General features: G+C 35.2%; 1 protein-coding gene across 1 annotated transcript; it reads left to right on the forward strand.

Moving 5' to 3' along the window:
* Window positions 1-6344: 6344 nt before the first annotated feature.
* LOC138694917 (uncharacterized) lies at window positions 6345-14625 on the forward strand. Its single transcript, XM_069819106.1, has 3 exons — window positions 6345-6482; window positions 9833-9873; window positions 13316-14625. The coding sequence occupies exons 1-3, from the start codon at window positions 6428-6430 to the stop codon at window positions 13883-13885; spliced, it is 666 nt and encodes a 221-aa protein (XP_069675207.1). The 5' UTR covers window positions 6345-6427; the 3' UTR covers window positions 13886-14625.
* The last annotated feature ends 13367 nt before the right edge of the window (window positions 14626-27992 follow it).

A 27992-nucleotide genomic window follows, 5' to 3' on the forward strand; every position in this document is an offset into this window, starting at 1 on the left:
CGCGGAAGTTGATCATCTCCAATAGAAGTGGAGTGAGGCTGACGTCATATTTTCCCTACTTACGAGTTCTGCAGGCCTGTTCTAGACAATCCCTGTTTTCACAAAAAAGTTTTTGGACTATGGTTGTTTTATGAAAAGTACTGAAAATTTCCACTCCTATAACATAGGGCTATAGTGTTTTCTTTTTACTAGCAACTAATTCAGTAGATGGCAGATACAATACACTCACCACATGTTTAATATCTAAAATTTTCATTTTTTTCGACTATGGTTCTTTTTTTAACCTTCAATTGTTCTCCCTCTGACACATATCGTCATATAAGTTATACTGCCTGTTAATACGCAAATGTAGGTACATATCAGAGGTAATAGGCTATATTATAATATAATAATTAAATTCTCTTAGTATTGCAATAAACTTAATGGGAATCTGAAGAAACTGGCGTGGAATGGAAAGAGAGAATGTTATTAAGTAATCTTTATATGAAACCAGTCAGAATCAGGATAGAATGAGTCCACACCTGTGGAGTAACGGTCATCGCGTCTGGCTGCGAAACCAAGGTGGCCCGGGTTCGAATCCCGGTCGGGGCAAGTTACCTGGTTGAGATTTTTTCCGGGGTTTTTCCTCAACCCAATACGAGCAAATGCCGGGTAACTTCCGGCGCTGGACCCCGGACTCATTTCACCGGCATTATCACCTTCATATCATTCAGACGCTAAATAACCTAGATGTTGATACAGCGTCGTAAAATAACCCAATAAAATAAAATAAAAGGATAGGATGTCAGAAGGAAGAGTATAGGGAGAGGAGTACGACAACACCTACTTGAAAGATTTAGTGAAGAAATGTCTTCAGATCATAGTAGGAGAAAGAAGAATAAAATGCATATGATTTGCTAATGATATGGAGCTGTTAGCAGAAGAGGATGAACATCACGGTTATTAGAATAAAAATAAAGACAGTAAACGTGCGATTTCGAAATGAGGCAGTAGAACAAGTGCAGTGCTTCAAGCTGCCAGGAAGTCGAAAGAAGGACAGCAATGGCAAAGGAAGCTTTTAATAGAAAAGGGGCATCTTCTGCGAACCTTTGGAAAATAACTAAGCAATAGATTAGTGAAGTACTTCGTGTGGAGTGTGACACAGCATGATGCAGAAACATGGTTATTGCGGCAGAATGAACAGAAACGACTGGAAGGATGTGAAATATGGATATGGGGAAGAATGGAGCGTGCGAAATAGACAGACAAAATAAGAAATGAAGCTGTGCTAGAAGGAGTGGGTGAAGATAGAATTATGTTGAAACTGATCAGGAAGAGAAAAAGAAATTGACTGGGTAACTGGTTAAGAAGAAACTACTGTCATCCTCTGAGAAGTTTAGTGCTGAGAGGAATGCGGTTCCGACTAGTCTAGCGCGGTACTGGAGTGGGAGGGAACAGTGACAGCAACAGTCTGGAAGGAAGTACAATCATACTGAAAACATTCGCCCAATTTACGAGAGAAGTATGCCTATTAGTTTTTAACGTATTTTTGGCGAGATAGAGATACAACCACTCGTACTTACGTGTTAAGAGAAGGAAAGTATTGTAGAAAATATTATTTATTTAAGTTATTTTATTTATTTATTTATTTATTCTGGAGAAGTTAAGGCCATCACACCACCAGAAATACAAATACAATGAAATAAATAAAAAGAAAAATCATAATACAACTACAGAAAAGAAGAATCATACTATAAAATTTAGTGATTAGTAGAACTGAATTAAATGTGTTACGTAATCAATTTAAATATACTGTACTGCTGAACTCAATTGAGAAGTAAAACTACTTGATTTGTATTTTAAGATATCACCAATAAATTATTTTCGCATGACATTATAGGAATCTGTTTGTCACGATACTAATCACACATATTCTAAAATTCCAATAGAATAAAACCAAAAACTTTTCCACATCATGTTTCCTTAAAATTGACTTGTAACGGTGAAATATTTAATATGAGTAATTCATATAGTATTAACATAGATAACATCAGGGAGATGTTTGAGCAAAAATTGCAACAATATATTTAATATATTAATAACAAAAACATATAGGCCTAGGTAAACAATATGTATATGAAATATTCACACACTACTAGAAACTGAAGACTGCATATATTTGGACGATTAATACTTCCCACTCCGCTCGGCTTGGCTGTAGCAACAAAAGAATCTACCTGCAACCCCCCCGCACCGATGGCAAGAATACCTCAGGTCCCAGCACTAAACTCGTCGGAGAAAGACAATACCTACAGAAGGATGCACTGGAAGGAATAGTGTACGGGAAAAAGTTCGAGGCGAAAGAAGATATCAGGTGAGAGACAACAGTAAGATAAAAAGGTATCGTATGCGGAGATTAAAAAGGAATATGAAAGAACGCTGGGTTTGCTGTGATGGACTGTGCTCAGGCACAAAAGTGTGAATGAAGTGAATGAATTCTCTTAGGAAACGTTTTTCCGTAAATTGCAGCTCCATGGCTTCAATTACCAGTATTTTTACGTAATTAAATAATAATCACAAATAAAACCGTCTACTAACTAATAATGTAAGTCTATTGTATTTAATAATTAGAATTCGAGTCTGGCTGGGCGGAAGAGAAGGCTTACTGGCCTTAGCTCTGCCAGATTAAAGAAATGATTATTATTATTCCGTGTAGGTCAGTTTCTGTCGGATGCTTTTTCCAATTCACTGCGAGCTAAAGCAAGGAGATGCACTAACAGAGAACGTTTGAAATTGAATGGGTTAAATCACAGTCTACTATATACAGTCACGAACCTTTAGTTTTGAGGGTGATAGAAACAATAGTCTGTGACGGTACTATTTTGCATTGCCTGCAATGAGGCGATATTAGCGATCCTAGTGGTGAGCAACTATCTAATGTTTGCATATTTACTACGTATTGAGCTTCGCGACTGTATATACTAGACTATGGTTACATCTTGTCTATGCGGATGACGTGAATATGTTAGGAGAAAACTCACAAACTATTAGGGAAACTGCTGCTGCTGCTACTGCTACTGCTACTGCTATGAAAGCAAGGGAATTATGCGGCAACAAACAGTTATGGAGATACTCGTCTAATTCTTTCTTTTCTTTTCTTCCTTGTTGTGCTGTCTTACAAGCCACAGCGGGTAGGATAGATGATTTCATTTGGTGAACACTATACTATACATATTCACATTGAAGGCATCCCTGGCTGTGGGATCTGTAAGACGGACCGCTGCGGTGACATCACAGGACAACCACAATTTAAGAGACAGAACACCTAGCCTCATTAAATGAAAATAATTCTCCGCCCACGGCAGGGTTCGAACTACGGACCGGTCGGTTGGGAAGTACTAACGCTACTCACACAGCTAGTGTTAGAAGTCAGGAATAATAATGAACTATAATCGACACCTAAATACATAACATTTATACAAGTAGCTAGACGTAATTTCCAACTTGAGACAACCACTTGACTTCAGCAAACATGAGTCAGGCAATAAAGATAATAATAAGATATGTGCAAAGTAGGCGGAATATCGCCTCGACCACAAAATTTGCATTTTAAGACTATAGGGCGACTCATATTTATACGTAACTTTTCATCTACTTATTACAAATAATTACATTACATTGAGAGCCTCAAATTAGATTGACACATTAGTACAGTCATTAGGATTACTTAAAATTCACATTTTTCCAGACATGGTTGAACGTTCTCTACTGTTCTCAGAAACATATCACTTGACACCCGACCACACTCCTCTCGAATTATCGCTTCTGAAATAATTATATCCCGAGGTTCTCTGATGTATACCTTTTCTTTAAGGTATCCCAGCAGAAAAGAGTCCAACGGATGTTAAATCTGCTTCTTGCAGGCCACTTGACATTGCCACGGCGCCCAATGACCCGTCCAGCCACAGAAAAGGCATCTGATAAAATAAATCTTAAAAATCACGTATCAGACACCTACAGTATTATTTAATAATCAAGCCATACTTTTCACAACGTATATTCCATGTTAAATACGAATCTGCTCAGTCAAAATCAAATGTTGTTTAATCTGGAGTACCTCAGGGCAGTATTTTGGGATCGCTGCTTTATATACTATATACATCCGATTTTCCATCTCAAAATCACTTAACAATGGCCCATTTTGCTGATGATATTGCCATCCTTAGTAAAGGTACTTGTGAATCAGTGAACTTTTTTGTGAAAAAATGCCCACATGGTGTAAGCAATGGCGATTACCCTAATTATGAATCCTCAAAAATTACATTTAGTCAAATTTACTTATAAGAGGAATACTGTAAATAATCCAGTAACATTATGTGGTTCAGTAGTACCAATCTGTAAAATATCTTGGATTAATCTTGGATAGCAAACTTACTTGGCATAACCAGATATCAGCTATTGTTAAAAGAATTTGACACAGAATCTACCTGCTAAATCACATTATTCAAGACATGTCTCCAATGCCTCTACACTACAAGAGACTTATCTATATTTCAATCGTGCGCCCTGTGTGGCAATATGGATGTTCAATTTGGGGATCTGCTTCTGCATGTCAAATAAGAAGAATACAGGTCATGCAAAATCGCTACTTGAGGTTGTTTGATGCACTTTGATATATTAGGAACAAGAACCTGCACTATGATCTCTGTATTCCTAACATGATGGAGGTCCTAAGACAGAGCTACATCGGACTGTATAACTCCTTCCTAAAGCACATGAATCCGCTACTTCTAGTAATAATTGTCAGTAATCCACCGCATGATCCAGCACATAGAAGACTAAAAAGAAAACGGCGTAGTGATATGAGGCTATGACACTCTTGGGATTGCCAGTGAGTAATACCCATAAACAAGTATCAAGTTGTTCCTTCTTTTCCTCAGTTCCTGCTATTCCCAACTACAGGGACATCACTTTATTTTTACCAACATTTTTAACATTAATCTGGCTATACTCGGAAACACTGTTGCTCCCTTCCATAACAGAAGTTTGATGTTACTAGTGCAATATGCAAACAAATCATTTTACTAGGTATAGGAGGAGAGAAAAGTAGTGTATCCATTTATGTTGTAGGGAAATACGATATTACGATTTTCAGTTTGATCATCACTTTTACGGAATTTATCAAAATACTCAACTTTTCAGGCGGCTATGTTCGTTATGTAATGTCTACTTTATTTAGCATATTAATTATTGGTGTTAACATACAATATAGAGAGTACATTTAAATTGAGGGGGTCATAATTAAAGGACTGTAAGTGCACTTAAGTTACTTTTGAGAAAATGGGGTTTAAATATTTAAGCTTTCGTAAAATCGGTGAAATTTTTATTTAAATTTTAATGTGTGATGCGATTAAAATATCCCTTTACCACTAAAATTTTAAATACTTTAGCTTACACTGGATGCACTTAACTCATGTTATTACAAATGTCACTAACATTCCTTTGCTTCTAGCTACCTCAGTTCAAAAAAAGCTAATCTGAATTTTTAAGCAAGTTGCTGAAAATGGTTGCCGTTCATTACAATGCAGGCTTCAATTCAGTACGCATATTATTAAAAACATTTTGAAGCATATTCTCTGAAACTGAATTTATCGTTTCTTGAATATAATTTTTAATACGATATTATTAATATAGGTTCTTTCTTCTACAGAAAACGCAATCATATTTATGAAACACACTATACTATGCAATGTTTACTTCACTGCTTGAAGACTTCGAATGCAACAGCGGCCGTAAGTTTGTGTGTCTAACGGGAGCAAGGACATTAGTGAAGGGGTGGGAGTGAAGTACATTCAGAAATGCAGGTACAATAAAAATGCAAGTAAAAATAAAATGATGTCCCTGTATAATGTATTTATATACAGTAAACTTTACTTAATTAAAAGAAAAAAATGTTGTTTTTATTGTCTGATAGTCTTGCAGCATCATCTGACGAAGAGTTTCTATCTAAGAAAACTTGCAACATTATAGATGAAAGTATACGTTATATTTCACAATATTCTATCTAAGTTTTTAACATTTTATAGCTGTTATCAAATGTGATATCTTATTTCTTGATCTTACCTCGAATTTGATTTAATATTCAAATAATGCCTACAGTCCACATTTCGTTTTTGATAAATTAAAAAAAAAATCCATGAAAAAATTTTCGATTAGACTATCATATACCTTAAAATGCTAGTAAACAAGAAGGGAACACTGTTGATAATAATTGTAGTATCAATATAACTAGAAAAATGTCTATGCAGTTATCAAATAAGGATAATGTTATTCCAAAACGTTGGAAACTCCAGTAGATATGAAAACTGTATATAAAATACAATGCCAATTACGGAGGCTATTCCAGTTACATTTGTTTTTGAGGCTTCAAAAGACAGTTTCACAAAGAATGGCATCCATATATGCAATTCGAATTGCGCTGATACTCCTCTACTTTTTTGCAGGTAAGTCTTTGAATACTGTTACTACTGTCATATGCGACTCTGCCATTCCAGTTGTCACTTTTTTTATTTTAGTAGGTTCTTTTACGACGCTTTATCAACATCTTAGGTTATTTAGCGTCTGAATGGGATGAAGGTGATAATGCCCGTGAAATGAGTCCGGGTTCCAACACCGAAAGTTATCCAACATTTGCTCATATTGGGTTCAGGGAAAATCCCGGAAAAAACCTCAACCAGGTAACTTGCCCCGGCCGGGAATCGAACCCGGGCCACCTGGTTTCGCGGCTAGACGCGCTAACCGTTACACCACAGGTGTGGACTTCCAGTTGTTCACGGATGTTACGGTTTTACTATATTAAAACTACATATATAAAATGAAATGACTTTTGTCAGATTTTATTATTAAAATTAATTCAGAAGGTCAGTACATATCTCACTTGACGATGTGTCAGAGAAAGGACAACTCTCTGTATACATTTGAAGTCTAACGTAATATGTAGCTAGTCAGCGATATATGCAATGCAGGGGGGAAAGGAACTTTACTCCATTATCTCCTGCCCTAATTGCCTCATAAGTGCTGACTTGTTGGTATCATTTGTGAGATTCAGACCTGTTTTCGGACAGTTGACTAAACAATAACAGTATCATTATTTTACTTAAAAAAGTTATTGAATAAAATGTATTACTATTGCAGAAAATAAAGAAATGTTTCCGTCACAGCTGTTACAAGATTCGTGGATTCACTTCACACCTTACTAACAAAAAGTCTAAAACTCAGGTCTCTGCCACAAGCAAAAAGAGATTCATTCTCATAGTGTCCATGTGAAAGCTATGCACATCTCATGGCATCCAATTAGTTCACAAAAACCTAATGGATAAATATTTTATAGCTGTTTCTTCCATGTCACGGTGTTACATTTTGTCAAGGATGTTACAGATGAGTTAATGTCCTTCATTTTTCCAGTTTCTAAACAACTGTGACATTTCTAAGTCAAAATATTCACTTGAACTCTAAGATTAATTGTTATTAACCCAAACTGCTGAAGATAAGTGGCAGATATAATATAGTATAGAGTAAAAAGTTCCTTGAACCTGGAGCTCTGGAATTAACAGAGCAGACTTTCAAAATATATCCTTGTAACATACATTAACAGCTGATATCTCTATGAGTAACTGCTGCAAACTAATTTAGGGAAACAAAAAGTATTTATTGCCCAGCCAAGACCACTTAGATTCAATGCCCATAAAACTTATATAATATTTTTTTTCGAAAATAAAACATTAGGGGTGCTATTCATAGACATTCCGCAGCCCTCACTACAAGTGTGCTAAACTTACCCCGGCTATCGACTGGTTACTTGTACGGGATTCATATGATATCATATCGCTAACAATGTTTTATGAATACGAAAAACGTTAGTTCGCCGATCATCTACCGAAAGCCCGCGCTAGGAATGTCTATGAATAGGGTCCCTAGAATATTTAATTTTAAAGCCTTATCTATGTATTACACTAATAATAATAATAATAATAATAATAATAATAATAATAATAATAATAATAATAATAAACAAATGAGGGATTTGCCGGAAAAAGGGGGTATACGTCAATATGGTGAATTGAGATACAGGCAATCTAAAATTTTAAAACTCACCTGAATAAAATGTTATACAGATAGTGAACAAAATTATGCATCAAATTAAAAATCTTAGCGAGTATAAATGTTTTGTAGCATTTAGGCAATTTATATTATTAAATTTCCTTATATTTGTACCATATAAAACTTCGGTCTATACCCCCTTTATCCATATAATGATTTGCTTAGGGGACTTAATGTAGATTTCAGATTTAAATTTCACACGGAATTGAAACAAAGATACATTTTATAACATTTATTATCTACTTCTAATAGTACATTATGCAACGAGCCTATAATTAAGGTAATTAAGAAGTGAGTATGGATATTTATGAAACGAGCGCAAACGAGTTTCATAATTTTCATACGAGCTTCTTAATTACCATTATAGGCGAGTTTCATACGACTTTTTATGCTCGACCATATTTCTAACTTGATATTATTAATTTTATTGTATCTGACCTGGAGCAATGTCCCATATGTTGTGAGATGTGCGCAGATTTTTTCCGAGGAACAGATGTCCACATTGACCTTGCTAGGCCATAAGAACCTACAAAGATAACATTGAAATAAAGTTAGACATTGAAAAACGAGATGACAAATTGTATTTATTTGAATATTATTTACAATTAACGCTAATTATTATAGTAATAGAACATAACCTTCTGCGACAGTATTGGATTTCCAGCCTCCGTGACTTTTCGCTAATTCTCTTTCGATTGCATATCCGAGAATAATCGATATTTGCGGTTTTATAACGGTAGAAAGCTGACCTGTCATTGGCTGAACAGTTGTAACCTGAGTCGTCATTGGCTGAAAGACCTGACCTTTAATGAGTAGGTGTACTTTAATGACATGCATTAAAGGTCTGCTACCAGGTGTATAATTACTACATTTCGGCATGGTCGAGCATAAAGTAATTTACATTATTTCAGATATACTGAGTAGACATTAAGTACGCAAAGCAAAGTCTCTGAATATAATAGAAAAAGAAAATCTCCATTTTGTGTGAACATAAATAAATAAAATTTATTCTTTGTATAATCCGATAACAATAAGCCCAAAAATCCGATTATTGTAACAAATCTCTTTATAGAACATAAAATATTTCCGTCTGAATCTATGAGTTTCGTAAGTTTGTTTACACTTAAAGCAAGGACAATAATGAACATAAAAAGCAGTCAAAGGCAACAACTGGACTGACTAAATTGAACTATATATATTTGCTTAGTCTCTACCAAGAGAAAACTCACACAGTACAGTATGCGTAACGCGCAGCACTAACTCTACTTGTAGACTGACTGACTAAATCGAGCACGCACGCACGCAGCCCTGTCCTGCAGATATGTACAGTACAATCAAAACAAAATTTCGCCACTATAATTATTCACTACATTTTAAACCGTTTTCCCGAAGAGCGTAGAGGTCTATCCGCCTTTCTTCCGGCAAACCCCTCAAATATTTCTGAAAAAAAGATTTTTTCATTAGAATTCCCAGTTTGTCCGGAATGGTTGCACTTTAATTCCACTAATGCCTTCGCAGAACTCTGATATGCGGCTATTAGCTAATTTTAAATTAGTCCGTTATTCTGTTAAAATTCACATCTCCTGTTTTATGTTACTATTGTATTTCTAGGCAGTCACAACATTTGACATAGCCTGTATTTCAAACAAATTTTCAAGCAACAATAAAGTAAAATATTTATAATTCCTTTCAGAACCAGTCCTCAATGCATCCTTCGGTGACATTTCAGTGGAGGTACGTAAGAAAATATTTTTAATGTTATTATTTTCTCTACTATTTTGGCTCTTGCAGTGAAAAAGAACTGGTTCTTCGCTAAGTGCATGTGTCATTTCTCGAAAACATAATTACAGTAGAACCTCTATTATCCGTGGTAATGAAGGGGGTGGGCTGAACGGTTAATCGAAAAAATCGGATAATCCGTACCATAGAAAATTTTCATAAATTAAGTGTTGCATAATGCAGTTTCGTAATTTTCTCCGTGGTCATGTGTTTTAACACATTAGGTAGTGGATCAGAAGTTTTAAGTATAATAGCTCTGTTGGAAAGAGTGGGTGAAGAAAGAAAAATGCTGAAACTGATCAGGAAGAGAAAAAGGAATTGACTGAATCAATGGCTGAGAAGAAACTGCCTACTGAAGGATTCATTGGAAGGAATGGTGAACGGGAGAAGATTTCGAGGCAGAAGAAGATATCAAATAATAGGACATTAAATAAATTGATCATATACGGAGGCTAAGAGGAAGGCAGAAAATAGGAAAGACTGGAGAATTCTGGGTTTGCATTGACAGAAAATTATGAATGAATGAATGAATGAATGAATGAATGTCAATCACGGGTTTCCAAGGATCAAGGAAACATCTTATGATGGACTTCTGTGGAAAGATAGGAAAAATATAGGTCTCATGTTATAGTTTAAAGTAATGTATACACTTTATCCTTGTTTTTTTATTAAATCTCGCACAGTTGTAACTCCAATCTCGTATTCTGATGTGAGATGAACAACAGCTCCTCTTTTCCAAAACCACTCAATTATATGCACTTTTCTTCGATTCTTAGCACAACATGCATTCTTTTGGCAGTTCTGAAAGACATTTTGCAGAGAAATTAAACAGGTCACTCGAACAGTAGATCATAATATGTAAGGGCAAAGACTTATAATATCACTCTCTATAAAAAAAAAAAACGTACGTGTTACGCAATACTCAATATTTTTCTGCAACAAAAAAAGGAGAGACTGACAGACAGATAATCCAACAATCGGTTAATAGGGTGACGGATAATCGGGGTTCTACTGTATTGTTCTATAGGCAAATACAGAGCGTTAGAAAAGTCTCTCTGCAGCACCTTCATACTAGTTTTGAGCTTAAGAAACAGATGTACTGTAGTTCTATGGACGAACGGATGCGGGCTGAAGGCAGTGGCGAACGCGTCCGGACGGTGGCTTTGAAAGTTGAGGAGGCCAAGTCGTGACAGATGAGAGGTTGCATTTTATGTATCTATTAAAAAAATCGGGCCTGTCGCGTACCTCATTACAATTAAGATACTCACTTGTACAGAAAATTCATTAGCAAACCGATCAATTAGGTCACAACATACTGGATTCATTTCTAAACTAGCAATATTTAATATACTGTATGGTATAAATAAACATACTTCGTAACACACACAAAAAAATAACAGGAACAATCACAAACAAGAAAAAAAAAATCTGTCAATATAAAACAAAACTTTTACGCAGGAAGAAAAAACGAACAATATTTTCTAAAGCCAAGAACAATGGAAGAGAGGGAGAAAGGGAGAACGAATGACGGAGAGGGAGAACGAATGACGGAGAGAGAGGGAGAGGGAGGGAGGGGGAGAGAAAGAGCTTGAACAAGGCCCGAACTCACAACCTTCGAATCATGAAGCGAGTATTCTACATCTGCTTTATGAGACGCAGATACGGAATTTATTTATTTATTTACTATTTTGCTAATAATTGTAACATAAAATATAAAATATAACTTACAGAGAAACTTTAGCTCGCCCCTGAAAGAGTAGAACTCGTGCTCAGGGGCGGAATAATTCCATAGTTCCGGAACTGCTTCTACAAGCACATGCATCGTGTAACATCTCCGTGACCCGAAGTGGACTTAGAAAATATTCGCTGTTCACGAGTGCGGCCACTTTTATTTTTGACAACTGTACAGGGGATCGAGTAGTTCCTCCTGGTACATCTATTACATCACGTGAATGCATAAGCAGGGTGGAATTGCGAGCAGGTACGCACAGATTATGAATCATAGTACAATACAGGCACTCGATCATAAAAGTTTAACACGTGTACATTGCAATTTGATTCTAATACAGAGAAAGTTGCATTTTCATTCAGACTTTTGTGTTAACATTATTCTAATTTATCAATCAATACATCAAATATTCATTATATGAGGTCTCGCCATCCTCATTGAATATTAACACGACTACTATGAAGTAGTCAATGTGTATTATCACCATTAAATCGAGAAAAATTCGTTCCGGCACCGGGAATCGAACCCGGGACCTCTCAGCTCTGCGCGCTGAGGGCTCTTTCCAACTGAGCTATGCCGGGACACGATCCGCGGCGCAGGTCGAACTCCTCGCAATGATAGCTGTGCTTTCTACCTCCCACAACCCCCACCCTCTCACTCACTGGAGTCAAACTCCGTTCCATTTGTATTTGTCTCTGATCTGCGAGTGGCATATCGTCGCAATGTCTCTCTCGAATACTTGTACATCTACAAAAAAGAAAGTTTCAAGTAGGATGGGAGGACGCATTTTTTTGCTGACAATATGAATGAGAATATTAAATGTATGATTTGTTCACAAGTTTTACGAGAAAACGGTGGTACAACATAAAACGGCATTATACTACATGTTACTGGTGAACATTAAAAGGTTGTGTTGTTGTTGTTATTATTGTTATTGTTATTATTATTATTATTATTATTATTATTATTATTATTATTATCTCTGTACATCGATCCTTTTTCAGCAGATGTACGAATAATGCGGTTAGATCTTCAATTTAAACTCACAGATTTACAATGTGATGTTAAATGAAAGCTAGATGTAAGGACTTGACAAATGTTGAACTTTTCAAATCTTTGCCAAAAAGAAATAGCCGAAGCTTCGTTCTTTCGTTTTCTCTTTTGAAGCCATGTTCGCTACAACTTAGGTTTTTGAAAAATTATTTTCGACAATGAAAATAGTAAAAACCAAATTTAGATCACGACTGACAGACAAATACCTTCGTGATCAACTACGACTGGCAGTAAGTGACTTCATTCCTGATTTTGAAACTCTGTCGCAGACATATTCTGAAGACAGTTAATTTTAGGTTGTGATAATGTGTCCTATGTTTCATTCTTCATTTCTTCCTTCGTTACACGTACTAAACATTAGTGTGTAGCCTTGTACTGTATAAAATTGTATGTAAGTGCTAGACGTAAGGAAAATGAAAATCCCTTAATAAGTCAGACAGTTGCTTCACTTCCCCTTCGGGTGTCCGCCTCCCTCCATAGGTGCTATGCACGTTGCAGGTTACACAGTGGCTCGGCGCACGATGACGTTTTCGCCACGGCTGATGTAAGCCCATGATATGTTCTTTTACAGCTCACAGATCATTGTGTACATAACCTTTGTGCTTCACTTTATAGACAAACACAAATCCAGATGATCCCAATGACCTTCAAGTTGATATTAAAGTCGACGACCCAGAGATACCTGTTGGAGTAAACGTCATCGACCCAGAGACATTTCGGTCCGCTCAGTACAAGGTGCTTTACGGAGGAACCGGAAGTCCAGACAGCACATCTGATCCCTTTCCTCTGTCATTATATATGTATGACAGAGAAATGTCGATAACGCTGCATTTAATCGACAATAAAACATCAGAGGTCATAGATTCTGCACAACTCCCACCTAATGCAGACTTCATTCCTGAAGGAGCGACAAAAGTTCTTATTATGAATTCCTCTGTTGTCAATGGTATCGGGCTTATACAGTTCGCGAATCTAGTGCCAGAGAGATCTATTATTCTGAATCTAATTAATCCTTCGAATGGAAAACTCCAAATTTCAGTCACTGTCTACAAAGGCACTGATGAAAAGGTACCGCCTATAACACTCCCCGTTAACAACTACCTTCCCGTTTCTTATATAGTAGTTACAACTAATGTCCCACCTTCTCAAGAGGTTAAAGGTCTTGAAGTTATCTACTTTCAGTAGCTACTCAAAAATAGTAAAATTAAACTTTATATTCATATCTTGACAATTACTGTGCCTTGTATTCCATGCACTGTCTGCACGTAATAAAAAAACAAAACTTGCAACATCAATAATAATTTAATAATTTTAAGAGAGAAATTGTTCCGGGGCCGGGTATCGATCGGTGCAGGATGGAGTTCCTGTGAACTCAGTTGGTAGAGCGCTGCTATGTTCAACCAGAGGTTCCGGGATCGATACCCGGCCCCGGAACAATTTTTCCCTTGAAATTATTCAAGTTTGCTTCACATGGACCTTTACCTGAAAAACTAGACTTGCTCAATAATAATAGTTAGAATCATACACAGCAGTTCTCAATGGAAACAAAAATATGAATATTTTACAAAGCTTAATTATTGCCTGCTATTTGGACATACTCACCTTGTTTGTAGACTATGAAAGATAATAAAACAAAGTTGTATAGATAAATGCAGTTAAGTGTTAAAAACAATTAAAACAAATAAAAAAGAACAAGCCATATCAATGCTAATAGCTACTAATGAGAAAATGTATAATAAAATACGGTAACATATGCACCAAAGGAGCGAGAAAATATGTTTTTCAAAATGGCTGTAAGCAATCTATATGCTATTTTAGGACCAAGGTTTGGATGTATTATAACTCTTTGTTGGAAATATGTTGTAACTCACACACTGTAACTGTTTTTTCTGAATAAAATATTATTAGATGCTTAAATGAGAAAATTTATATTAATTACTGGTCTATGTTTTATCTCATTCAACAATAAGCCATTGTAAATATTCCTATATCCACACTTTTTCAGCTCTAACATGTCTCGGTTACCGATATATTTTGAAGTGGTAACCGATATCTGAAAATCTCTGTTTGCAAAATTGCCACACGAAAAGTCGCTGCACGCACACGCACACGAGCACGCACGCACACACACACACACGCACACATAGTCTATTATATCATTGGCACAGCAAGGGGGTTGGGGATAACTATGTATATATATGTATTTATGTATGTATGTATGTATGTACGTATTCACACTGCAAATAGGTAAATACCCGGTGGCAGTGGAAACTAATTACACTCAATAATGACAATTAATAATAATAATAATAATAATAATAATAATAATAATAATAATGGAATAATAATATTAACAAGGAACATCCTAAATTAAATGAAGCACGTTCACTTAAAATAACACTTAAAGTAAATCTAATTTGAGGCACTCAGAGAAGCAAAGTGATATAAGTGACATTTAAAAAAAAATTGAGATAAGTGTATATTCTAAATCTTTATCGTCACTTCTGTTCAGAGAAAATGTAATATAACTGCAATTCCAGTCAGTGCTGCTACATGTTGGCCTTACTCTTGTATTACAATGCATACAGAGTTTTGACTGAGAGGCAAACTAATACAAGTGCGTTGTTTACATAGTGTTGTTGCGTTTCTTCTGTTTATGGCTAATTCATTTGCCATAGTGGCGAGAGGTAACATATTATATATTCGAAACATCTTCGTGGAAGGCCTGCACACATTGAGCTGGACCAGCTATACAATAAGGATGACTTTTGCTAACTGGAGCAACTTGCAATAGCTAAAGAAATTTATCCCACCCATACACTACTCTTTATTTGATGACTGAAGCATGAAGGATGGGCCTGTAATAAGGACTGCAGGACGTGGAAGAGTGCGTGGAAGAGAAAGTTCAAGGAATACTCGCGGTAGGAGTCCTACAGATGTACTTCATGACAGAAACATAGATGTTGCAGCAGAGAGAGATGTGACTTCTTCAGATGAGGCTAGTGACGTAATGAACAGCGACTAAGGCTGAATTTCATTTAAAAATAAAAATTTTCTTAATCTTCTTTTTTCGGATTACTAAAAACCACACCAACTGTTGCCCTAGAAATTGAATGTAATATTCAACAAATCAGACACTATGTATTAAAAAAGGATCTAAAATTACATTTAAAATTGCAAGCCTCATCCAGATCTCAGATGTTCTTCAAATTGTCAGATAATATCCTATGTAATTTGTACAAAATAAACAAAGAAGAAATATCAGTCTATATCACAGACACACTCATTGTTAAAATTCCAGTTGTGAACGAAATTCCTCCATGGAAATGGGTAATTCCTGAAAATAGCATACAAATTCCAGAAATCATTCCAAAAGTGATCCTCCATACATTCTTAAGTTAGATGCCATGTAACTAATCTGCAGTACAAATATGGATCACCTTCAAATTTATACAGATGGATCTCTAAATTCTGATGATGAGACATCAGGAGCAGGGTATTATATTCCAAAATATCAAGAAAGTTACTTCATACCATGTTCATCCTCCTCCAGTCTTGACACTGAACAGCTAGCTATTGATGCTGCTCTTCAGTGTGTTAGTCAAATTTCTGAAAAATTTATTTGTATACTTACCAACTCCAAGGGCTATATTTAATATAATCAAATATGTACCAAACCTATACGCACATAGAATTATTCCAATTCAGAACTAAGTAAAACTAAAAAAACTCCAAAAGGAAATAACATTTCAATGGATACCTAGTCATTGTGGTATACCTGGAAACGAGAATGTCAATAACGTTGTGAAATAGGCAACATATTTGCAACCAAGACCTCTTCAATGTCTATCCAATGTCTTTGCTTCAGTAAAGTCTCATTTTATAAACTTATGGATCAACAATTTGGTTCTCTTCTGAAAAAGGAAAAATTTTACAGTTCGTTCAAAAGCAACCAAATGACCTGGATATGTACAAAAAAATTGCCCAGACATATTCAAACATTTTTAACAAGAGACAGAACAGATCACATTGTCACTCAATTGTACCTACACCGATTTTACCGTTCTGATAATTCTACTTGTATGTGATGTAATAATCATGATGAAGATCTGGAACACATTCTTCTATACTGTCCATCCATAAACCACAAAAGAAGTAAATTAAAATAGTCAGTACCAGTTGCAGAAGACACAGCCCTGCAGTATATATTGACTACACCCCAACTCTGGCTACTAGCAACAGGCATCTATAATGAACACCGTTCAAAATACCCCTCACTTTTCATGAAAAACAAAAACTTTATAGACTATAGTGGACTGTATGTTGTCAGAAAACAGCTGGATACGTTAAGAAGACTGACTGAGTGATTCTTTCGGTTATACAGACACATTTTGTGTTATAATATGATAATCAGAAAGCTCAAATGCTGTTAAGACAGGAATGTTTGAATGTTGTAAGCAATGTTCTTGTTTTAAATAACATAAAAATACTGAAAACTGTTGCACTTATATTACTTCTCCATAAAAATATTTTCGTGGAAAAATAATACAAGTGACTTTAGGACCCTATTTTACCTAAAATGTTTTAAAATAGATAATTTCTATTTAGAAGTTAAAAAATATAGGTACCAACCTACACAACTGTAAATTTACAGCAACATAGTCCTGTAACAGATTTTTTAATTTCCTTTTCAACTTCAAAGTCATTTATCTCAAATCTTTAAATGTCACTTGTATCACTTTGCTTCTGAGTGCCTCATTTGTATCTTTCCCTAAGTTCGAACTTAAACCCACGAGTATATATCTGCAGTGCTTGGGAAAAGTGACATAAGTCAGTTTCCACAAACCTTTTTTGATAATTTATTGACAACTTACACTGGTTTATGTCGATTTGATTTTTTTCTGTATGAATTATTGTAATGGGAGAAATACTTATATATTTTTTTCCAAGCGAGCAGATGTTCCGTAAGTTGTCAATAAATTATCAAAAAAGGTTTGTGGAAACTGACTTGTGTCACTTTTCCCAAGCACTGCAGATATTATGATTTGTTCATACGTACACAAGTAGGCCTACCTTTCAGCACTATTCTCATTTCGCTCTCAATTCACTTACTGCACTGAACCTATAACACATTTCTGATTTCACTAATAATTCAAAAACATTTCACTGTTCAAATAATTTGCACTACCACTATAAACTATAAAACTTCACTGACAGAAACACACTTCACTGACACAACACACTTCTTCACTGATGCAACACTTCAAAACATCAATAATTACACACTTATTACTCCGTAGAATCGTACTTACTATATTAACCTCAAAATCGCTATTTTAGACCCTATTGCAAGCTATTTTAGCACGTTCACTACAACTCACACTGTAAATCCTTCTCTTTTCTCTGCCAGTGTAACTCTCAGAATTTGCTTGAAGCTCACTGCACTTTCACTAACACTGCACACCCAATTGCAAATCACTGAAGATTCACTATGTTTCTCTGCTTACTCACTATACTTGTAAAACAACAAAATAGTGTGCATAATATACTACTGTCTATTAGTAATGTCCTTAAGCCTATTTTTAAATTATTTTACAATATCAACGGTGTCCGCCGAGTTAGCTCTATGGTAGTGCGTCTGCCTCCAGGCTAGCCGGCCCGGGTTCGATTCCCGGTGGGGTAAAAAATTTTCATATAAAATTTCTACGTCGAGACTAGGAGAGATGGCGGTGCACAACTTCTAATCACTAGATTGTGCACCAATATGCCTGTCTTAAATCCCAAAAGTCCACTGTGGAGTAACGGTCAGCGCGTCTGGCCGCGAAACCAGGTGGCCCGGGTTCGATAACCGGTCGGCGCAAGTTACCTAGTTGAGGTTTTTTCCGGGGTTTTCCCTCAACCCAATACGAGCAAATGCTAGGTAACTTTCGGTGCTGGACCCCGGCCTCATTTCACCAGCATTATCACCTTCATTTCATTCAGACGCTAAATAACCTTACATTTGATACAGCGTCGTAAAATAACCCAATAAAATAAATAAAATAAAATAAATTAAATCCCAAATCTCTCCGCAGTGCATATGAAGAAAAGATATATGTCACTGTTGATAGTGATTCATCCGTCGGATGGGGACGTTAAGGCTGGATGCCCCCTTGATGCTATTCGACTGCAGTAGGCTACGTTCCGGCACCGGGTTTCCCCTTCTCCCTTTCTCACCTTCATCATCCTCATCCATTCCCTACAATATACTTACACATACGCTCACCTAGTACATGACATAACTCTTCTCAGATGCACATCATGCATAACGTGGCCCGCCGAAGTGGTATGCAATTTGAAAATGGATCACAGTCCTGCCATCTATCCGCAGTGTGTGAAACCCGAATCACGCTAAGTGAAGTGGGGCAGGCATTAGACACACACAATATCAACAGTTGTTCGACAGCTGAAATTATCTTCAATTTTAGTCTGCTGACATCTATTTGATAAATAAGAGAGGAAAAGGTTCAAGGCACCACTCCTAATCCCGATAATGTAAAGTTATTCTAAAAGTGCATTATCTTGTGATTAACGGTATTGAAAACCTTCTGCAAGTTTAAGAAAACGCTTAGGCACTTCTTGTTACTTTGGTCTAATGTTTTTTTTATATTTTCAGTGACAGATATAATTGCATATTGCGTGCTTATGATTGTGACGAAATCCACACTGCAAATATGATAAAAGATTTTTCTCTAGATATTGTGACATTCGATTTTTTAAACAGGTTTCAAAGAATTTTACTAAAAATGACAATAATGATATCGGCCCATAAGAAGATAATCGAAATGATAGCCGTCCAAATCTTGGATTTAAAATATCGGCATCCTAATCAATTCAAATGAACAAAAAAGAAAATATAAATTAATGTTAAAAAATACATAATATCTTTCTTTTACCAGATTTGTGAATAGGGACAATTACAGTGCTTCTGGCAACATTTATTGACAGCTGCATCGGGATCGAACGTGAACCTCCTGGATTGAAGACCGAGCGCTAGCTCTGAGTCACAGACACTGTGGGTGCTATTCATAGAAATTTCGCTAGCCCGGGCTACGACCGTGCTAAACAGGATTCATATCATATTATATCGCTGACACTGGTTTATGAATACGAAAAACCTTAGTTCGCTGATCATCCAGCGAAAGCCCTCGCTAAGAATGTCTATGAATACGGCCCGGTAGCTACTACTAGAAGAAAAAAATATTACGAGGACAGCTTTCTGTAGCATCTGGAACTTCTGTCATATTCTAAATTAAATAACCTATAGACTCTAAATCGCCTCATTTGTTTTGCATATTTTTTTTGCATCCGTTTTTGTTCTGGCTATGAGAATGACTGTTTGACCTAGAAAAGATATTACGCATCCATTACCGATAGCTCTCTCAATAAAGAATTTAAAGTAAAATTAATGGGTAGAGGACAATTTCATAGGTCTTCTTCTTCTTCTTTTCTGCCTTTCCAACGACTGGGGTTTATCCCGTTCCGCACCAAAAACATTTATTCTTGAAACTGTTCTTTCCATCTGGTTCTCGGCCGTCCCGTATCCCGTCTTCCATTCGGTTTATAAAAGAAAGCTTGCTGCGGTAGTCTGTCAGGGGACATTCGGTTGACACGCTCAATTTCATAGGTAATACATAATATTTTATTTCTGAAAAAATTAATTAACTAAAGGTATTGTGGGTCCCTATCACCACGGCATGGCGCGTCCTCAGGTTGCGGATCGAGGAGACGGCCTCCAGATATGGAGGGTAGCTGTGAATATATTGAATAAGCAGTCGCGGACAGCAGATGAGGGGTGGTCCTCCAGCTTGGGGGTTGGGCGAAGGGCTAACAACCCATCACCGTAAAAAAGCTTGTTACGAATCCTTCAAATAAGCCTCGGAATGGGACTGATTCTCTGGCACGACCACAGCAAAGGAATAAGGTTTTGAGATTTGGTACTTGGAATGTTACAAGTCTATATAGAACACGAGGGGTAACATTAGTAGCAAAAGAACTAGCTAGATATAGAATAGACTTTGTGGGAGTATAGGAGGTTAGGTTAGATGGGAACGGCATAACAAATATTGTACGAAATAGAAATAAAAAATTGGAAATTTATCTTTTGAAGAGGTGAAGAAGTTCAAATATCTTGGAGCAACAGTAACAAACATAAATGATACTAAGGAGGAAATTAAACACAGAATAAATATGGGAAATGCCTGTTATTATTCGGTTGAGAAGCTTTTATCATCCAGTCTGCTGTCAAAAAATCTGACAGTTAGAATTTATAAAACAGTTATATTACCGGTTGTTCTTTATGGTTGTGAAACTTGGACTCTCACTTTGAGAGAGGGACATAAGTTAAGGGTGTTTCAGAATAAGGTGCTTAGAAAAAGGGGCTAAGAGGGATGAAGTTACAGGAGAATGGAGAAAGTTACACAACACAGAACTGCACGCATTGTATTCTTCACCTGACATAATTAGGAACATTAAATCCAGACGTTTGAGATGGGCAGGGCATGTAGCACGTATGGGCGAATCCAGAAATGTATATAGAGTGTTAGTTGGGAGGCCGGAGGGAGAAAGACCTTTAGGGAGGCCGAGACGTAGATGGGAAGATAATATTAAAATGGATTTGAGGGAGGTGAGATATGATGATAGAGAATGGATTAATCTTGCTCAGGATAGGAACCAATGGCGGGCTTATGTGAGGGCGGCAATGAACCTCCGGGTTCCTTAAAAGCCACTAAGTAAGTAAGTATTCCGTTGAATGTGAACGAGAATGTTTACACAGAAGGGATAATGAATTTCTCATGACGAGAAAGAAAGGTATTCGGAACGATAATGTGGTGTTATACCGTTAAATGAAATTATAATTCTCTTTTGTAGATTACGTGCTTTCATTAAGGAAGAATAGCATGTCATTTAATATTCTTTATGTAGCAGTAGTAAGAAATGGTGGTCGCGTGACAGGAGCAAGTGAGCTAGGCAGGAGCGAGGGGGCGTGGCAAGTGACGTCATTGTGGGCGTGGTCAAAGTATTACGTCAGACATGGGCGTGGCCAAAGTATTGCGTCATGGAGGGGGCGGGGCTTAAATCATGACGTCACGGATGGGGTGGGGGCTTAAATTATGACGTAGGAAAGGGGCGTAACGTCATAAATGGCAATCTAAGAGTTCGAAGTTAAAGTGTGACGTAATGCGGGTATGTAATGGCATGACAAGTTCATACATGTTTATCTCCTCAATGTGGGGGGCTTAAATTATGACGTAGGAAAGGGGAGTAACTTAAATTACGTCAAGGTTAAAGTGTGACGTCATGCACACGTGCAGGTATGTAATTGAAGTTGTGGTATGACAAGTTCATACATGTTTATCTCATCAATGTTGCTATGTGTGCAAATATAAAGCTGAGTCATATCCGGCAATTGTTCTCAGGTGAAAGACACAAGTTCATACATGTTTGAAAACTGCTATGTGTGCAAATATTATGCAAGGTCACATCCGGCGATGAATTAATCTATCACACTTAAACACATACATTCTTTTTCTTAAGATTCTAATGTAATGGTAATTTAATTGATTAGGGAATGGGTGTTGGAATGTGGGACATAAATGGATAAAAAATTAATCTAGTACATTTGTAAATTAAACAGGATGTGGCTGAAGTGACGTTATAAATTTGTAATTGAAGTTGGAAATGGGGGAGGGGGGTAAAAATGCACTTTAAGCCAATTGTTGAGTAATTGATAAAAAATATTAAGATTCTAATGTACTGGTAATTGAATTGATAAATAGTAATGGGAAATGGAAATTGGAATGTGAGAATTATTGATGGCGTAAATGGTTGTACTTTAAACCAATTTATAAAAAAATTAATCTAGCACACTTGTAAATTAAACACATACATTCTTCTCATATTATTATTATTCCAATGTAATACATTTTGAGTGGTTTGTTTAGCGTATTTAATTTAAGCCATACATTATTACCAACATTAAATTCATCAGAATGTGATATTATTATGATTTAGAGCAGTAATTGTAGCAGATAAATCAACGTAGATAAATATTGCATGATGCAAATAATATGCAAGCTGTTAAATTCACATCCGGTGAAGACGCAAGTGCTGAATAATGGCCAGCTATCTAATGGATGTCCTGAAACTGGTTGTACTTTAAGCCAATTGTTGAGTAATTGATAAAAAATATTAAGATTCTAATGTACTGGTAATTGAATTGATAAATAGTAATGGGAAATGGAAATTGGAATGCGGGAATTATTGATGGCGAAAATGGTTGTTCTTTAAGCCAATTTATAAAAAAAAAAATTAATATAGCACACTTGTAAATTAAACACATACATTCTTCTCATATTATTATTATTCCAATGTAATACATTTAATGTAGATGTATATGTTGTGTAATGCATAACTGTGCAAATATTATGCAAGCTTGCTGAATCACTTCCGACAACGATGCAATTGCTGAGTAATGATAAAAGCATGTTCTTTAAGCACCTGCAACGTGTCATATTACACAAATATTGCATGATGCAAATAATATGCAAGCTGTTAATTCACATCCGGTGAAGACGCAAGTGCTGAATAATGGCCACCTTATTATTATTATTAATATTATTATTATTGTTATTATTATTATTATTATTATTATTATTATTATTATTATTATTATTATGGTTCCAATTTAATACATTTTGAAGTAACATTTATTGGATTGATTAATAATTTAATACATTTTGAAGTAACATTTATTGGATTTATTTTAAGCCATACATTATTACCGAAGCAGTTCGTAATATAGTAATTGCTTCTTCTTCTTCTTCTCATTATTATTATTATTCGTCATAGAGAAGATTAAAGTGCGACGTTATAAATATGTAATTGAAGTTGGAGTAATTGAAGTTGGAAATGGGGGGGAGATTTGATAAAATTCTAATGTAATAGTAATTTAATTGATAAATAGTAATGGGTAAGGGAAATTCGCAAGTGTTAATTGACATTGGAATGGGGGAATTATTTATGGCGTAAATGGTTGTACTTTAAGCCAATTTATAAAAAAATTAATCTAGCACAGTTGTAAATTAAACACATACATTCTTCTCATTTTATTATTATTCCAATATAATACATTTTGAAGTAAAATTGAGCGGTTTGTTTAGCGTATTTAATTTAAGCCATACATTATTACCAACATTAAATTCATCAGAATGTGACATTATTATTTCGTAATACAGTAATTGTAGCAGATAAATCAATGTAGATGTATATGTTGTGTAATGTTATTACATATGCATAAGTGTGCAAATATTATGCAAGTTGCTGAATCACTTCCGGCGACGATGCAATTGCTGAGTAATGATAAAAATATGTTTTTGAAACACCTGGAACGTGTTATATTACACAAATATTGCATGATGCAAATAATATGCAAGCTGTTAATTGACATCCGGCGTCTTATGTTACACAAATATTGTATTGATTACAAGTAAATAACAGCTATCTGCTATGTGTGCAAATATTATGCAATGTCACATCCGACGATGAAATTGCTGAGTATAGATAAAAAACATGTTTTTGATAATGACCTTGGAGGTAATATGGCTGGATGATGAGGTGAATTATTTAGAAGTGTAATGAAAGAAGTATTGCAGTTTGGAATAATTGACATTGAACAAGTTTAGACAGCAGTGGGAGGGGGGGCAAGATGAATAATACACTCGAATTTATACAAATATTACACTATCACATATTTTATAAAAGATCTTTGTCAAAAAAAATTTGGTAGTGTAATAGCAGCCATAGCGTTAATAATGTCTCACAATATTTATTTTTAATTTTAATTTAGATGATACTGCATCTCCAGTATCGGTTTGAGCTGAAGAAGAAGAAATCGCACAATTCAAATGCTCTGAGTGTAAAAAAAAAAGTGACCATGATGAAGCGTGGTGAATGTTAAGCTTGATTATGAAGAATGTTCGAATTGTAATAAATGTTCTTTTCGGAAATAGTTTTGCACTGTAATTTCTTCTATGTCTTAAGCATCCATTTCCATCTCACATAACCAAAGGGTTGGGTTCGTTTAGAGAATTAAACTATAACACTTTCCTTTCAGATATTAGTAATTCTTTACCAATATTGAGAATTGGTATATAGGTTTTCAAATATTAATAATCCTTAAGAATTGGTGTATAAGTTGAGATTATTCTAAACATATATGTTACAAGAATATAACATAATTCCAGTGGTAGCTTATTGATTTGGGAGCGGTGGATTCATTACATGTTTGTATGATAAAACCTGAGGATGATTGAGAGAATGTCAATGATTAAACTGAACCTAGTCATTGGGGATAAGGATGTGCTTGGTAAAAGAAAATAGTAACAACATAAAATTATGCGTATATATTTATTCATAAAAAGAAATACAATGCATTGAGTATTGAAATATATTTTCAGTTAGCGAATTCCAATTTTGATAATGTTTTCACCAAAATTGAAGAAATTTCTTCCAAATTATACACATAACTGATGATAAATAATTTTTCCACACCCTTTGTATAAACACAACCAATAAGATGGCGCCAAGTGACGGGGTGTTTTCAGCATCCTTGCTGCAAATTGCCATGGAGACGGCGAGTTCATTTAAAATGCAGTTGTTTGTCCAAGCTTCTCGGAAAACCATGTACATCATAATAGACGTTCTGAAAAAAAAAACGGTGTAGCATCATACATATTGTAAACTGTATACGATTTTCAACAAGTTGTAACATATATGTCACAAGATTACGATTTTCGACATGGTGTTGCATTATCGCAACAAGAATACGATTTTCGACAAGTTGTAACATATATGTCAGAAGATTACGATTTTCGACATGGTGTTGCATTATCGCAACAAGATTACGAATTTCGACAAGCTGTAACGTATATGTCACAAGATTACGATTTTCGACAAGGTGTAACGTATATGTCACAAGATTACGATTTTCGACAAGTTGTAACGTATATGTCACAAGATTACGATTTTCGTATCAGTTGCAATGTTTATCACAAAGAAAGCGGGTGTGAGACTAACTTGTTCTCCGATTACATATAACAGTAGAGAATCTCGATATGATGGTATAAATCATTTGGTACAATATATCCCATTCAAAAGTCGGAGGAGATGTGTGCAAAAAGGGTGTAAGAGCGTTGTTCGAACACAATGTTCAAAGTGTCTTATTGGATTATGTATAAAGTGCTTTTACTCATATCATATGTTTAAAAATGTAAGTATGTGTTACTTTTTTGCTGTGACATAATTTACAATAAGTACCATGCTACACATTTTTATTTTGTTTCAGGACGTCCATTGATGTACAAGGTTTCCTATTGGATTATGTATAAAGTGCTTTCATATATTTAAAAATGTAAGTATGTGTTACTATTTTCTGTGATATACAATTTACAATATGTATGATGCTATACCGTTTTTTCTTTTTCTTTTTTTTTTTTTTCGGAACGTCTATTATGATGTACATGGTTTCCGAGAAGCTTGGACAAACAACTGCATTTTAAATGAACTCGCCGTCTCCATGGCAATTTGCAGCAAGGATGCTGAAAACACCCCGTCACTTGGCGCCATCTTATTGGTTGTGTTTATACAAAGGGTGTGGAAAAATTATTTATCATCAGTTATATGTATAATTTGGAAGAAATTTCTTCAATTTTGGTGAAAACATTATCAAAATTGGGATTCACTAACTGAAAATATATTTCAATACTCAATGCATTGTATTTCTTTTTATGAATAAATATATACGCATAATTTTATGTTGTTACTATTTTCTTTTACCAAGCACATCCCCATCCCCAATGACTAGGTTCAGTTTAATCATTGACATTCTCTCAATAATCCTCAGGTTTTATCATACAACCATGTAATGAATCCACCGCTCCCAAATCAATAAGCTACCACTGGAATTATGTTATATTCTTGTAACATATATGTTTAGAATAATCTCAACTTATACACCAATTCTTAAGGATTATTAATATTTGAAAACCTATATACCAATTCTCAATATTGGAATAGGATTACTAATATATGAAAGGAAAGTGTTATAGTTTAATTCTCTAAACGAACCCAACCCTTTGGTTATGTGAGATGGAAATGGATGGTTAAGACATAGAAGAAATTACAGTGCAAAACTATTTCCAAAAATAACTTTTATTACATTCTTCATAATCAAGCTTAACATTCACCACGCTTCATCATGGTCACTGTTTTATTACACTCAGAGCATTTAAATTGTGCGATTTCTTCTTCTTCAGCTCAAACCGAGACTGGAGATGCAGTATCATCTAAATTAAAATTAAAAATAAATATTGTGAGACATTATTAACGCTATGGCTGCTATTACACTACCAAATTTTTTTTTTGACAAAGATCTCTTATAAAATATGTGATAGTGTAATAGTTGTATAAATTCGAGCGTATTATTCATCTTGCCCCCCCTCCCACTGCTGTCTAAACTTGTTCAATGTCAATTATTCCAAACTGCAATACTTCTTTCATTACACTTCTAAATAATTCACCTCATCATCCAGCCATATTACCTCCAAGGTCATTATCAAAAACATGTTTTTTATCAATACTCAGCAATTTCATCGTCGGATGTGACATTGCATAATATTTGCACACATAGCAGATAGCTGTTATTTACTTGTAATCAATACAATATTTGTGTAACATAAGACGCCGGATGTCAATTAACAGCTTGCATATTATTTGCATCATGCAATATTTGTGTAATATAACACGTTCCAGGTGTTTCAAAAACATATTATCATTACTCAGCAATTGCATCGTCGCCGGAAGTGATTCAGCAACTTGCATAATATTTGCACACTTATGCATATGTAATAACATTACACAACATATACATCTACATTGATTTATCTGCTACAATTACTGTATTACGAAATAATAATGTCACATTCTGATGAATTTAATGTTGGTAATAATGTATGGCTTAAATTAAATACGCTAAACAAACCACTCAATTTTACTTCAAAATGTATTACATTGGAATAATAATAAAATGAGAAGAATGTATGTGTTTAATTTACAAGTGTGCTAGATTAATTTTTTTTTATAAATTGGCTTAAAGTACAACCATTTACGCCATAAATAATTCCCCCATTCCAATTTCAATTAACATTTTATAAATTGGCTTAAAGTACTACCATTTACGCCATAAATAATTCCC

The sequence above is a fragment of the Periplaneta americana genome, chromosome 2 (genome assembly GCF_040183065.1).
Source record: "Periplaneta americana isolate PAMFEO1 chromosome 2, P.americana_PAMFEO1_priV1, whole genome shotgun sequence".
NCBI classification, from domain to species: domain Eukaryota; kingdom Metazoa; phylum Arthropoda; class Insecta; order Blattodea; family Blattidae; genus Periplaneta; species Periplaneta americana.

Bases quoted from the DNA above. Each gene is read 5' to 3' on its own strand.
- LOC138694917 (XM_069819106.1), top strand. From the start codon at position 6,428: ATGGCATCCATATATGCAATTCGAATTGCGCTGATACTCCTCTACTTT. The intron at 6,483-9,832 runs GTAAGTCTTTGA...AATTCCTTTCAG, and splicing joins ACTCCTCTACTTTTTTGCAG to AACCAGTCCTCAATGCATCC. The intron at 9,874-13,315 runs GTACGTAAGAAA...TTCACTTTATAG, and splicing joins TCGGTGACATTTCAGTGGAG to ACAAACACAAATCCAGATGA.